General features: G+C 37.1%; 1 protein-coding gene across 1 annotated transcript; it reads left to right on the top strand.

The window, feature by feature from the left end:
• The first annotated feature begins 13,473 nt into the window (after positions 1 to 13,473).
• LOC149298759 (urocortin-3-like) lies at positions 13,474 to 13,938 on the top strand. Its single transcript, XM_089487262.1, has one exon. The coding sequence runs from the start codon at positions 13,474 to 13,476 to the stop codon at positions 13,936 to 13,938; it is 465 nt and encodes a 154-aa protein (XP_089343388.1).
• Positions 13,939 to 15,600: the final 1,662 nt, after the last annotated feature.

Raw genomic sequence — 15,600 nt, 5'->3', positions numbered from 1 at the left:
AACAGAGAGCAGCCATGCATCATGTGGGTAATTTTATCTATACCATATGTCATAATGTCAGCAAATGAGCAAATCTTAAGGTTAATTGAATAGTCTTTCTCTTTGAAATAGGTCAGACAAGGCATTTTGGTATCCATCAAAAAGAATAATAGGGGTTTAACAGGCAAACACTTAAAATTATTTGTAAGTAAAAATTCTATAGAAATGTATCTGTAAATATTAATAGGATATTAATAGGATAAACATTTTTGTACCAAGAGCAACACAAATTAAAAAATGCATGTATCTATTGAGTAACTGTGTTTTTCAATGAATATAATTATTGTAGTTATGAGGTTCCCATCAGAAAGACATTCTGGCAATTCTTAACTCAAATATGAGAAATGGAGCCTTTTACCCCCTAGTTTATCTACCTGGGGCAAATTCCATGGTAAACTCTACAAAGATAACACACTGTGGACACATATAAATACTTCCAGTGAGTCTGGTCTGTGGAGGATGATATAGAGAAATAATTATTTTGACAATGATTCCTACCAAGCTTACCAAGTAAATAGGGTAGTAAATACCCCAGTCATTTTAATGGTAGGGATGTCTAGGCTAAGAAGTGAAGACATGTTATTTTAAAGTAGACATATAATTTAGTCAAATGTATTTAACTGGAAAATGATCTACATTAATGTAAAAATATATTAAATATATAAGCTGGTATTTCTAGATACACATACATTCAAAATATATACTGATATTAAGTGTGTCCAGATGTCAAAAAAACATTGGCCTCCTGTTCTTAAGCACACTTACTTTGGATTGGTCATCTAATGTGAGTTCCTGATTATTTTGGCAAAATTCCCCCAGCTCTAGTCCGGAAACCCTCAACTAACATAGATAAGAAAAATAATGTACCGGCAGTAAAATGCAGTTAGGCAGCAAAATAGTTCGCTGCCTCTCTAATCCTGATCATAAACTAAGACTGTGATCATGATGTAATCATGCAATCTGTGATGTCCCTGCCATCTAATATTGCTATGAAACATGGTGTAAAGGAGGAGACACAAGGCCCCACAGTTGGAAAATGGAACATTGTAAGTGGCTACTTGATGACTCTATTCAAAAATCACTTTACCAATATTCATTATAATAATACTGCAGTGCACTGTTGAGAAACAAAGGTCGCAATGCCTATGGTATAGCATGGGCTGTCCCATCTCAAGGTACTGGTTATCATTTTAGAGCAATATAAAATGTTGTTATTGTCTGTAAAAAGAAGGGCTAAGATGATGGCAATGGCATGGCTAAGATCTAAGAACCAAAAAAATAAATCCCTACCCTGTACGCAAAAAATGTGCGAACAACATTGATGTATGTTATACATAAACACACGGTGAAGTAGTTATAGAATGGTCTGTGTTGTCATAGGCCTGATCCAGGGCAATGAGTGCTGGGATTTCACATCATACCTTTTGCCTTAGGAGTATGCGTACCACTACGTAGCATGTTACAGAGGGCCAATAGAGAGATATATCCCCAGTATACTTAAAGTATCATCAATTATGCCTTCTTTACCATTAAATTCAATCTGAAAATCATCATTTAGTGGTATCAATTGTCTACAAAAAATAAAAAGAATAAAAACACACAAATAGTATTAACACAATTTTCTCACACCTACCATTCAAACATATGAACAACTTTACATTCAGCCTCTGTGTCCCATTCATATAATATCGCTACATCTCCCAATTGGGAAAAAATGGGTAGTTCTGAAGAGCTCAGTGAATTCAAGCGTGGCACTGTGATATGATACCACCCTTGCAAAAAGTCAATTCGTAAAGTTCATCCCTGCAAGATATTCCAGGGTCAACTGTAAGGGGCGTTATTGGAAAGTGGAAGCATTTAGGAAGGGCAGCAACTCGAATCCATAAAGCAGAAGACCACAAAAAGTCACAAAGCAGCGTCATTGAGTGCTGAGGCGCATGGTGTGTAAAGGTCGGCAACACCGTGCTGATTCCATAGCTGAAGAGTTCCAAACTTCCACCGGCAGTAATATCAGAACAAAAAACTGTGGCGGGAGCTTCATGGGTTTCCATAGCCAAGCAGCTGCATGCAAGCCTCACATCCCCAAGTACTATGCCAAGCGTGGGATCGAGTGGCGTAAAACACGCCACCTGTTCTGGGTGACCAATCACGCTTCTCTGTTTGGCAGTCTCATGGGCGAGTCTGGGTTTGGCAGGTGCCAGGAGAAAGAAACACGCCTGACTGCATTGTGCCAACCATAAAGTTTGGTGGAGGAGGTGTGGAATTGGTGTGGAAGAACTTGACTGGCCCGCACATTCTATGATTCTCCCTAAAATTGGTAACATGCATTCCCTGAAAGCTATAACTTTAAAGACATAACTAATTATTTTATAAAGTAATGGTAAGAGAGAACATACAAAACAATCACAATACAAAACAGTCTAAAATAAAACAAGGATAAAACACAGAAAACTTGCATAAAACAAAAGTGAAATAATCAGTGGGAATCTCCACCAAGTCCATAGTCAAAGATATTCAATAATGAAAATTCTACTTGTTTCTCCCATATTCCCATTCTTATAGGAGCTTTCTTTCTTTGTCTCGGGGAGACCACCCATTTGGTGTCATGTGGGAGGGGGTATGTAGGCCAGACACTTTACAACACTCTTAATGAGCTGGGTCGTAAAAACCTGGCAGCAAACCCCTGCCTGATATTTTAATACGTCATATTTCATTGTTATGGTAGCTTGAAAGTTAATAACTCATGTTAATAACATGTTATTGCAAGCGTACAGGTACCAAACACCCCCTATCTACCTGATAGCTAGGTAAACTATTGTTTCTTCTCAGACCCTGTTTAACCCAATTTGAACCCATTTTTAAACTAATATACATAAGAAAATAAACATAACAATAACAATAGTTTCAGTACAACAGCAGCAGCTAAAACAGTAGTAGCTATACGATTACAGGTTTCTAAGAGCATTATTGCAAACAAGGTTGGTGTTGTGTGGCTTGTGTCCATAAAAAGGTTTATTGACTTTTTGATGCTATGTTACTGACTTTACTAATCTGTGAACCTATGTGGTAGCCCACGTATGGGGAAAAGACTGGCATATGGGACGTGGGAGACCCTAGGACACTGTCCTAGAATGAAGACTAAGCAATGACAGGCAAGGTCCTGACACTAGCCAGCTTTTTCATTCTTGGAAATATGCATAGATGGTCATAGTGTAATTGTTAAAATAGGCTATATTTTGATTAACCTCATAAATACCCACTTTATAAGATGACGACCATCTATCAACTTGTATCCATGCTATTTGGGAAATTGATAGCTTTTTAAAGCTAGTCTGAATAGTGTCAATTTCATTTCATAAACTGAGTATCTTTTGATACATTTTTGTTTAGTTACAATAATAGCCCTTCATCACAACATTTATGGCTATGTTCATTATGTCAGGTGCTCCATGGTATTTGGCAGAGCTCACTTGTTTAATGGGAATATGGGAAGAAAGGTTGTGGTGTCTATACACTATGTCAATGGAGTCATTTATAACTCCCATACTGAAGTCCTCATGCCTTAAAGAGCCATGAACAGAGTATGGCCTTAAGGACAACGGGCAGTGCCTAAACCCATTGAAAACAATGCATTTTGAGCCCGTACATGTACGGGCTTTGTCATTAAGGGGTTAAGGTATTAGATCATCAAAGTTGTATGCAACAACCATTCCCCCTTTGGTGTTTATATCTTATTTTTATGTTCATTTTGTGCTGTTATTCCCAACATTCATTCAGATTTACCCCAATATTGTCCACTTTCCATTAAAAAAAATAATAATAAAAAAAAATTATATATATATATATATATATATATATACACACAGTCTATGGATAGTTACCAGCAGGTCTTTTTCCAATAAAATACAGATTCCTCTTTTGCAGGTCAACGTTTCAGTCACATGTATGTAGGTAGTGTGTATCGTGCATTGTAAACCCAATACCAGTTTAACCCACCAAATAACGACACGGAGACCGAAATTGGATAAAGCAGGCCACAGCACAATTTTATTATAAAACCATAAAACACTGTGTTGGCCCAAAACACCATAAACCAATAAGAATAATATACAATACCGATAAATAATAAATACAAATATACAAATATACATAACACATTACCGTAACATATTCAAAACATAACCAACACAGGAACCGAATTAACCCCGTCCTTGCCGGCCTCTCACACTGCACAATCCAGACCACAGGTACTCACCTCCCCCCTCGTCCAAACAAAATTGACAGCTACCTTTCGCTGTCCCACCACCAATGCTAACCACCAGCCGTCCAACAAGCTCGGTGGGCACGTCCAATAAAACACCAGAGGTTAGGGGAGGATTGAGCCTTCCATTACACCAGCATCCAAACTCCATCACTTACCAAAACCAGACCGGCAAGGACACACAAACCGCCAGCTGTGACAAAAGAAAGAAAGTTAGTACACAAGAAATAGGGAGGGAGGGTGGGTGGGAAGCAGGTAAGACTGTTGGCCGTGTCTGTAAAAAAGGACAGTGACCGGGGTCACCCAGAGGGCACCTTATATCACCTAGGGTCTCCCACCCCTCAATTAACATCCCCCAATCAAAACACGGACATGCCCTGAGCATGCACTAACCCACACACATACATGCTCCCTGTCCATTTAGCTACGCTGATTCCCAGGGGCCTGGTGTGTCCTGATGAAAGTCAAATAAAGACTGAAACGTTGACCTGCAAAAGAGGAATCTGTATTTTATTGGAAAAAGACCTAGAGTGCTGGTAACTATCCATAGACTGTGTATATTGCTTTGCCTTGTTAACTAGCACCAGGCTACAACCGAATTGGTTTGGAGTGCAATAGCATATTATTGTTTTTTTATATTGGAGTGCAATAGCATATTATTGTTTTATATATATATATATATATATATATATATATATATATATATATATATATATATATATATATATATATATATAAGAAAAATGTGTTCTGTATCCAATGTTTATAATCTACATCATACCAAGTAAAGATCCATATCCAATACATTCCTAGCCAAGTTTGGTTTCAGCTTTCTGAATGAACTGAAAATCTACTTTTCACAATGTAACTTATTCCTGATTCCACCCTAATAAAATCCCATCTTTGTTTAGAAATGATGTAAAGACCCTGTGATCACTCCATATTCTATGTACACAAGAGAGGGGAGCGTTTCCATAGAGAAACTATCAGAGCCCCTTCCATAAATGTGACGGGGGAGTGCTAGTGGGGGGAGCAGACTTTCAAGTCACAAGAAGCTTCCTGATGTTTTTCTTTATCCTCAGAGGCAGAGAGAAGACAACTTCACTCATCAGATCTGCCACATCCAGGTGAGTGCATCACACTACTTCTCACACTCCAAGTTCTCCAGCTACTAAATGCAGCTGACACCAAATCCTTCATTCATTCTTTATGCCACTGTACTTAGAGTAAACTTTGGGGGATTTTTGGAGCATCTATGCCAAGTCGGGAATTATTTTAGTCTCTACTATAATATACTGCTGTATTATCCATGTGAAATTATAATAAAGTATAATGCTAAAGTAAGGACTCACAATATATATTATATCATTTAAAGGCAGAAATGTGCATAGATACAAACAAAAATACACAATGTGTACCATTTGTAACAACATTTATGTAGCATTGATTTAACCTACAGAGCACCAGGAAACAAACATAACTAATTGGTGTATTTTGAGACTAGGGAAAACATCATTTAAATGATGAAAAATATGTGTGGATCATTTTTTTAAACCAGTGAAACTTTGTTCCAATGCCAAATTGCAGGATTTGTGTATTGGTGGTGTTAGAAGTCTGGAGCACAAATACTGAGAATGCTAATTAAATATCCAATATGACTTTTTTTAGTGCCAAAACACTTATTTTGGAAGTGTTGCTATCTTTGTTTCCCAGCTGGGTAAGAGTCATCTAAGGAAATTTAAGCTTTTTAGATAAATTAATCATTCTGCTAGTATGATAGCTTCTTCTGCTGTACAGTATCTGGTCTCATTGACAAAGTTAAAGATATATAAAGACACTGCCTCTGAGTAATGGGAGTGGTACTAGCATAGGTTCAAATCCAATAGCATGTGTTTATGGAAACAAATTCTTATGTATGTTAATCCTTTGACTGCTAGAGGGGTAAACATAGATTATTTTAAATTTAGCACATATCAGGCATTAAAAGGTAAATAACAGTTTGGTGCATTGAAAGTCAGCTATTGAAATACCGGTTATAATTGCATCACATCTATAATACAAAAGGACATTCCTTAACAGCAACATCTTTATAGGGAATAGAAAGTGCATTCCACCCATAATTAATATTAAATATCCAGCAAAATGTTCTTTTGTTGTGAATAATTACTGTTTAGTTAATATCTTAAAGCACATTAATTATCATTTAGCAGCTTCTACCTTGTTCTGTAGCTTATTTGCTGTTTGAGTAATTCTCCATGTGCTATACTGTGTACCCAACATTCAGAAGTTGTTTGCATTTTCCTAGATTTTAAAAGCTCTCTAAAGGGGTGTCCTGTGTATAAAATGGCATTGAATTTAGATAAAAGGGATAGGATAAACGCGAAAATTGTAGAAGATACCTTTCAATAAATATGTTGCTTTTTATGTTTATGTAAGTAAATATTGTACTATCCATATGAGTTTCTAAAGTTGCAAGTTCTCTTGGGGGCTGAGTGTTTGCCATATAAATAATAATAATAATTGTAATAATAAAGTTGTTAGCAAAAATATAATTTACATATTTTCATGTAAGTTCACTGGTAAATTCAGTTCATTCTTATATTATCCCTTATCTCTGTTGGACAGACCCCTCTGTTGTTGATTGCAGTTTTACTTTAGGGTTGTTCATGTCAAAAATCATGGTAATAAGGATTCAATCAATCTTGTTTCCATAGCTGATTGTTCATTTCATACCTGGTGCTATGTATCAATAGGGAAAGGAGAATCTGTAGCTCTGGAAGAACAGCACTCTTACCCATTAAAGTCGTGGAGCCACTGGGCTTTGGAGGTGGAAGCCCAGATACAGGTGTAACCCCCTTACATACTGTGCCTATACTACCCAAGATGTATTTTGAAGTCTACATGGATCCATATGATATGGTGAAGAGCACACACAGTATAGTCTACGGTGGACCCAAATTAAAATCTTGCAAAACTGTACATGATATGCACAGTTAACAACACGCAATGGAGGTAATACCACTCCATTTGTGTTGTTGTACAACTGGCCTCCAGGTCCATATTGGTAATTATGTGGCGACTTTGAGGCGACAATTCCATATATCTTACTTTACAGTGGCATGTTTCTTCTTATAACTATTGCAACAGGGTTCAAGCTTTTACATCATAACATAAGATTCATGAACAGTTTAAAAAATACCAGTTATGTGTTCTTAAAAAATCTAATATTTTACTGATAGCTGCAGTACTTGTTAAGAATGATGTTTCACATAAATATAACAAGAATATTTGCCATTTGAGTTAAATCTCACTGTAGCCCTGCCTTACCTTAACTAATACCTTAATATTTAATAAGTAGTGGTTTGATAAATAGTGTTTTGCTAGAATGGTTTAAACAGTCATTAGCATTACATGTTTATTGTGTTACTTTTAATTATAAACTGATGGTGCATATTCATGTTTGCTCACTGGACGACAATCTCACACCAGCTACTATCATTTGCAAAAATATTTGATTACATGTGAGAATATATTATATGAAATGTAAAAGTGCATGTAAAAATGTTAACTGACCTAAAGTTATAATTTAAAATAATGTAGATAGTAGAATAACACTCCAAGTCATTATTTTCCTGGATGTACCAGGAAAAAGCAGCCTCTGGACCCACAGCTATTGTATACTGCATTTCCATTATGCTAACCTTGGCATGTGATGTTGCTCCCATCAACATCTGGCAACCACAAAAAGCTGCCAAAGATGGCTTGTCAGCAAGTATATCAAATATACAAAATATAAAATATTGATATATTGATTCTTATTCAATTGCCCAAAGAGTGTCAGTAATATTTTAGGTTATATAAGTATATGGACAGGTCTTTACAAAGGTTTTCTATGATTTTGTGACCGCTTCATAGTGTGCATTTCTCTTTATATAGACACGTGTAACTTTTTGGGTTGCAGGACACTTAATACACACTATGCAGTTGATCTCCCCAATTGGCCCTGTTCATACAGGCACCCACAGAGGGACTTCATTTGCCTTCTAAGGTATCAGAAATACTAAGGCCAACCTTTCCTATAATCCTTTGGTCTCATAGTGGACCACCTCCACCACACCATGATGACCACCAAATCAGACTTGTGTTCTCCCACCACTGTGCCGTTTCCCAGTTCTCCAACATTCACTTCTGTCTATCAGACCACCAACTCCTCACATTAAACCTCACTTCCTACATACCTCGACAAGCCACAGTGACCTTAACCAACTACAACTTCACTGCAGTAAGCTATACACTAGGCTTACAACAAAGCAAAACATCAGCACACACCCAGCAAATATTTAAAAATACCTTTTTGAAGCATACATATTTGGGATTCTGTTACACTATATGGCCAATATTGCTTAGCTCGCCACTACACGAAAGTTCCCCAGTTGTGGTGAGTCCTGTCTAACTCAACACGTCTATATTGCTTACGAAGAAGCTGAATCAGTGGGAGTGCACTGAAATGCTCGTGCAATTTAAAGCCCTCTCTGGACACCATTTATCAGGCACCTGTGTGGTATGTGGGGTGCTTAACCTTAAGGTTTGGTCAGAACCTGCAAATAGGCGTAAAAAATAGAGAAAGGGAAGCAAATCCTAAATGTATGCACATTAAGATTCCGGGGTGCTGCTGAACTGACTAACATGTACACACAACAAACCAAAAGATCAGCACAGGCCCATCAAATACTACTGTATTTTAAAGCACTTATCTAAGGCATAAATATTGGGGTTCCTCACTATATAGCCATGTATTGCATAGCACATGGCTACATGGCTATATTGCTTACCAAGGAGCTGATTCGTTGGGAATGCACTGCATTTTAACCCACTGAGACTCTCATGCAATTTAAAGCCCTTTCTGGACATACTAGGCTTACTAGTGGATACACTAGGTTCAGCTCATTGTTTTTCTACCTAAGCCATAGCACTTCAGACAGACACGCCACCTCCAAAGATGCGCTCATATTGCTAAGTATCTGTGGAGGAAATCACTGTTACCTTTTGACTTTCTACACTACAAAGTCATGGGCTGTTCTTATGCCTCTGCTCTCCACCTCACTAATATTACTTTGTCTACCCAGTGTCTCCTGACCTTTACAATCTATGTACCCAAGGCCTTGCTAAACACTTTAAAACTAAAATAACACACTTTAATGTGATTTATATCTTTATTCATAGCAGTATTTATCTTCCCTGCCATTGTGTGTTGGTATGTCTCAGGCCTTTCTGTTACACTAAACTCCTCTCTCTCCTTCACCCCTCACATGCATTCTCCAAGTCCTGCCACTTTGAAAGTTCTAAAAAGTTAAATAATAGTTTTCCCATGACTTGCCTCTCTCCTCAACCTTTATCACGTCTTACCACTCACACATGCAGCATTTAATTCCGCTACGCCTATTCTCTGAATGATGAGATAGCATATTAAGGCAACAGTTACATGCAATTATTCACATATTCTATCATGTCTATGATGTACATTCTCCACCTAACGGTTCTGTTATATCCATTTAAAGCACTTAATTCCACGAATGAGACTACTACGGGTACCTTCTGAACATTAACACTAAATGTAAGGGGAACAAAGGAATGTGTAGAGCCAGCAGGCCAGTAATGTACCAGCCCCTGTATTTTTTCAAATAATTATATTTAATTTTTAGGTTTCTTTTCTTTTGTCCAAAATCCATAATTTATGTAGCTTAACTGGGCTTTATGCCAGTAGAATGATGTCCAAATCATGTCAGAATGATGTAAAATGATTCTACCCTTGCATGCTTAAACCAGCCAATAAAAAGCAGAAAGGTGTTCCCATTAGAATAATGTAATGATTGCAGTATTTTAGGTAATTGAATTGCAAACCATTTTATATACACCTGTGTTAAAAATTAAGGTTAAGAAGGATCATTGTATCAAGCCTTATATGTGTGCCAGAATATTCCAGTGACATATGTTAAAACAAGGATAAGATATTTCAGCTTGTTCATAAATATCTTAGTGCGTTTGCCATTTTATTAACATTATTAATGACTTTTACACACTAACTTTCAAACACTTTAAGGCAGTGTAAAAAAGCATGCATAAAGACATTAATTAGAGAATTATTTATAAGCGCGTAAAATCGTTTCAACGTTTTTGCAGTGCTCTATTTTGTATGATAAATGGAATATATATATATTTGGAAAAGCAGCAGGATTATGTAGTGCTTAGTGAATATAGTAATATAAAATATGTCTTATAGCCACAGAGAAATAATTTTGGCTATTTTTTTACATGAATTACATATTGAAAAGCACTCTCTTATTTTCTTACCTGCTGAGTATTTTCTTCATATACAATATAAGTTATCCACTAGGGGGAAATATTTCACACAAAAAAAACAAGTTTCTGATGGAGCATTTACATTTTCGCCTGTAACATGTGCTTTTTCTTTGTCAATAAGTGTTATTGTTTAAAATTAGTTTGCCTCATGGAAGAAGATATCGTCTGCAGCCTGCTGCAAAAGAATGAAGCACAATGTCCCTTTCCCAAGGACAGCTCTAGTTTTTTGGGGTATTTTACATCACAATAATATAAATGTACATGGAATCTGTATCAAACTTGCATAGGTCTCTCACCTTCGCTAGCAAGCTTCACTATTAGGCTAGCATTAAGCTGCATGACACATCGCCAATGGGTTAAAAAATTATGCGCATGCATAAGATTTGCATGTAAACACACATTTCCCAATTTTAGTTTGCATCACTAATCCAGAAATAAAAAAGGAAGCTTCTGATTATGTCTGGCTCTTGATTTTCAAAAATTTGACATGAATAAAGAGATTTGTATAACTTCAATGTAGTTTTTATAATACTTTCCACGAAATCTGAGTGATGTCTACCCTTTGTGGATTGTCTTAAAAATATCTGATCCTTACTACACTTTTAATTCAACATGTCCCATGAATGCATTTTGTTGGTGCAAACAAGGCCGGGATTCAAGTATATTTTACTTGCACATCATTGAATGGCTACAAGCTGTTCTAGTAAATATGGTACCTTTATTGGCCAACTGAATGGATGAAATACATACTTAGGACTACTTAAAGCTATTTATGTCCCCTTTCCTTTTTTTATTGACTTGCGTCCATCATTTCTTGGAGCTCATGTTTGTTCTCCTCTGTGGCTGCCATACTCACTACAGAGCTCTGGGATATGACGCCATTGATCCGCTTAGCCACAGCTCTAAACACCCCAAGTTAAACAAAAGTGATTTTAAATGTTCTGTACAGTCATGATCTTACCCATGTCTGTATAGAATAATGTTAGAAACAGTGACTGTAATCATTATTGTTAATATGGATCGTTGAGACATTTAGGGGGTTCATTCTGCTCCAACTACTCTGATGTTAAGAGTACTACATTATGACTTCTGTTAGTGACCACATAGAAACATAAGATCAAAAGCTATGTAGAGGTTTTATTTGATAAAACTTGGTTTCCAGAGTGGCAGACCAGATTACATTTTACATTATATTTCCTAACTCAAGCACCATGAAACAAACCTTTTGCACTTCATGTGCACTTATTACTTTTTATTCATAAATCTGCAATCATTTGAGCCATAACAACAAATCTTTGCAAAGCGTCTCTCTGTCATTTTGTTCAAATATAATATTTGAAAGGTTAGGAAGGTGCAGCAATATCTTTACAAATTATCTTCCAGTTGTGCTTTCATTGATTTCTGCTCAATTATTAGCAATCATAAATAAGTGCTACATCTTTTCAGCATAATTTACCATTAGGCCAAAATAATGATCAGTGAGAATATATAAAATAGATATTGCCACTGCTTTTCTTTTTTAAGCATTTTTTTTTTTTTATAGAATTGTTCTTCCTAGACAGGTTAAGCACAATAGGCAGTTGTGAAAACTGAAGGCATGGTAGACATCAAAAATGGGTTGAACACATTACATTTTCACTCCAGCAATTTGTGTAATTGGATAGGTTCCTTATCAGCCAAGAAAGCCAATGGAAATGTCAAGTCTTTGCAGTTTAAGGCCAATGATCCTATACACTTCAGGTAGCTAGAACTCAACTCGGGCAAATAATTGGCAGACATGGTAGATAATTCATTTTTCACCAAGTTGTTCAAAGTCTTACCAGGTTTATTTCCAATGACCTCAACAGTGACCAAAATGTTTAGCTCAACTCAGTAGGAAACTCGATGGCTGTAAGTTAGAAACATTGGTTCTATCCTTCAAGTCCAACTCCCCCCCCCCCGAGTTGATAAGGAAATGCATTAGTCTAAACTATGTAATTAGGCATCAACATAACCATCTTGCGTGTAACTTCTAAAAATCAGCTGTTGCTGAAGGAGTCCTGAGTTTAGTTGAGCCATTGGCATGTGACATGTTAAAGCTAAATAATTGCTTGGTTGAATATATCCTCAAGTTGCCTTATTATCCGACTCGAGGGAGATGAAATAATAAGTTTGAATTACAAACTGGTGACGTCAATTACCAAGACCAAGGGAGTTCGAGCCAGCCTAACTTTAGCAAATACTTGATAACTTCATATTACGTTCACTGACACAAAAGTGTTCTCACTGCCAGCTGATCAGCTGCAAGCCAAGATGAGCTTGAAAAAAAGCACTGAATGTAAAAAAGAATTCATCTAGAGGACGGTTTTACTTTTATATACTCATCATTGCTGTCGAGGTAGAACATTTTATACCTCTTTCATTGGATTTCACTTCACAAATCAACTTTGCTTGCCTGTTCCAGTGAATTGTTGGTTCAGGTTAAACCACATTTGTAAAACTGCATTTCATTTGCATAGGCTTTGTTAAATTGAGTGTTAAAATTCTGTTGGATACTCAAAGACACTGAATGTAACAAAACATTTTATCACCATAAATTAACTTCTGTCCTGAAAACAGGAGGAATGGTCCTCTAATTTAGTTTATGGTCACATGACACAAAAATAAATAATTCTTCATGAGGAATGATTTATAGGTTAAAGACGGAAAGCATTTTATTGTATTTAATGTGCATCTTCAAGGCTCGACAGCCAACATGCAGCTTGATGTGGCATCAAGTGAAGTCAGGTTCTCATTGTGTTTCTTTTGTATTCTTTTAGGTGCAGGGCGGAAGGATGCCTCAATCCAGGCTTCTCCTGCTACTGCTCATACTCTGTATGGCCCGGTTTAGCATTCAATACAAGTTATATGAAGCAGAGTCCATTTTCAGCTGCCTGAAGGAAGCCCTTGAGGAGGCCAAGAGGAGAAGTTTAGAGGGCAACTCTGTGCTTATAAAGAGAGGCTATGAATTTGAACCAAGAGACGACCTTTTATCCCAAGAGGAAGAAGAAGACGAAGAAGATGAGAAAGAAAAAAGGACATTTCCTGCTGCACGTTACAGATACCTTTCACAAGCACAAGTAAAGGGAAAAGTCTATCAAAACAAGGCAAAAAGTGACCGTCGGACCAAATTCACCCTTTCGTTGGATGTGCCCACAAACCTCATGAATATTCTGTTCGACATTGCTAAAGCTAAGAATATGCGAGCAAAAGCTGCAGCCAATGCACAGCTCATGGCCCAGATTGGTAGGAGGAAGTAAGACTGGCCAGGCCCTGTGTGGGCCACAAGGAAGGGTAAACAAGGTGGCACAGGACTAGTGTCGTATCAGACTCTTCTATTCCCACACATGGCCGCATCTTGGAACATTTCTTTGTACAATATATTGCTATATTCTGAGTCCTTCAAAGCTGCATTTAATTCCCATATGTCTATTCCCAAGGGGTGAAGTTTCATCCCAACTTTAATCTTTTTTTCAGATTTATTGCTTTCATTTGCCCTTTTTAAAATCTTTGTGTTTTGGCTTTATCCAGTCCTGATGGGTTTTGATCTTTCTGATTTATACATTTAATTTACTTTATGTTTGTAAATTTTTCTTCCTTTGCAGGAAGATTTTAATGCAAGAAAAAAAAAAGAAATTATTAAAAAAAATGTTAGCATCTCTCACTGTGATGTTTCCATTTTTAATTAAAATAAGTAATTTCAGAAATCCTGCACTTTTTTGCGTGGTTGGTCTTTCAACATTTAGGAGAGGATATGTTTTTGAGTAACTAATTTTGCATGGATTCTATCCCTGAACATGTCCCATTATCAGTCAACCAGATACCACCCCAGCACCCTAAGGCACAAGATTTCCGATACAACCCATGCCCCATATTAAATACCGTGGTGGTACAATACCTGCAGCCTTTAATGACACATATTACTATCAGGAAACTAAACAGCTGGAAGAGTGAGCACATGCATTACTCTGTCTGTTTAGACAATACATTGATTGTCTGTAGTGCAGATAATATGGTGGGTTTACAGTGAGAGTCATATATGAACAAGGGAAACCTTATAGCTGGAAATTGAATTGGTCTATGACAAATACTTGTGCTAGAATATCAGATGCCTTTTTTTATTTCCAAGATCAATTGATTACATTATTTAGTCTTGGCACTTTTAATAGATTTGAAGAGGAAATTGTAAAAATATCACACCCATATAACAAGATTCTTAAACGTACTCTTTATTTTTTTCCATCTCAGTGTAGCTATTTTGAAGACATATAATTTAAAAGGAAGGGATTTTACCCCAGAAGAGTTGAGCACTGTTGCAGATTTGGACACAGCTAACATATTTTATCAAATTTCTGCCACAATGTTATTTCCCATTTTCCACCATTACAGAGACACACAGACCAAAACGGCGAGGGGCCCCAATGAATTAAATAAAAACTAAGCAGATGGCTACAAATTTTCATTTGCATTTTGTTGGGTTTTTTCACTCTCACTCGCTCTCTCATACACACTCACTCAATCTCACAAGCTCTCACTCTCTTTCTCACACGCTCTGTCAATGTGACCTTACTCCTCTTTTTGTTCTTCTCTGGTGGTCCGCTTGTCCCAGCTCTCCGCAGCATTATTCTGGCCTGGTGTAGTAGTTCCACCACGAGAGAGGAGACTCAAAGCATACCCTCTTCCCTGATTGGAGGAATGAGGAGCAGCTGTACCCATGTTGTATGCTGATGCTCCGGCTTGTCGTGGAACTACTCCTACAGGCCAGAGTAATGTAGGCAGATCCGCGGAGACAGAGAAGCGTTTACACATTTCTCTCTCTCCACTGATCCATCTGCATTATTCTGGCCTGTGGAGTACTTCTGCAATAGGGCAGAGCCACAGCACACACCCTCTTCCACAATTGGAGAAATAGAATCGGAGAC

The sequence above is a fragment of the Sceloporus occidentalis genome, unplaced genomic scaffold, assembly GCF_023333645.1.
Source record: "Sceloporus occidentalis isolate IW3139 unplaced genomic scaffold, rSceOcc1.0.p SCAF_31, whole genome shotgun sequence".
In the NCBI taxonomy this organism is placed as follows: domain Eukaryota; kingdom Metazoa; phylum Chordata; class Lepidosauria; order Squamata; family Phrynosomatidae; genus Sceloporus; species Sceloporus occidentalis.
Note: the sequence above shows the minus strand (reverse complement) of the source record. Positions and strands in the feature narration are given on the sequence as shown.

Bases quoted from the DNA above. Each gene is read 5' to 3' on its own strand.
- LOC149298759 (XM_089487262.1), top strand. From the start codon at position 13,474: ATGCCTCAATCCAGGCTTCTCCTGCTACTGCTCATACTCTGTATGGCC.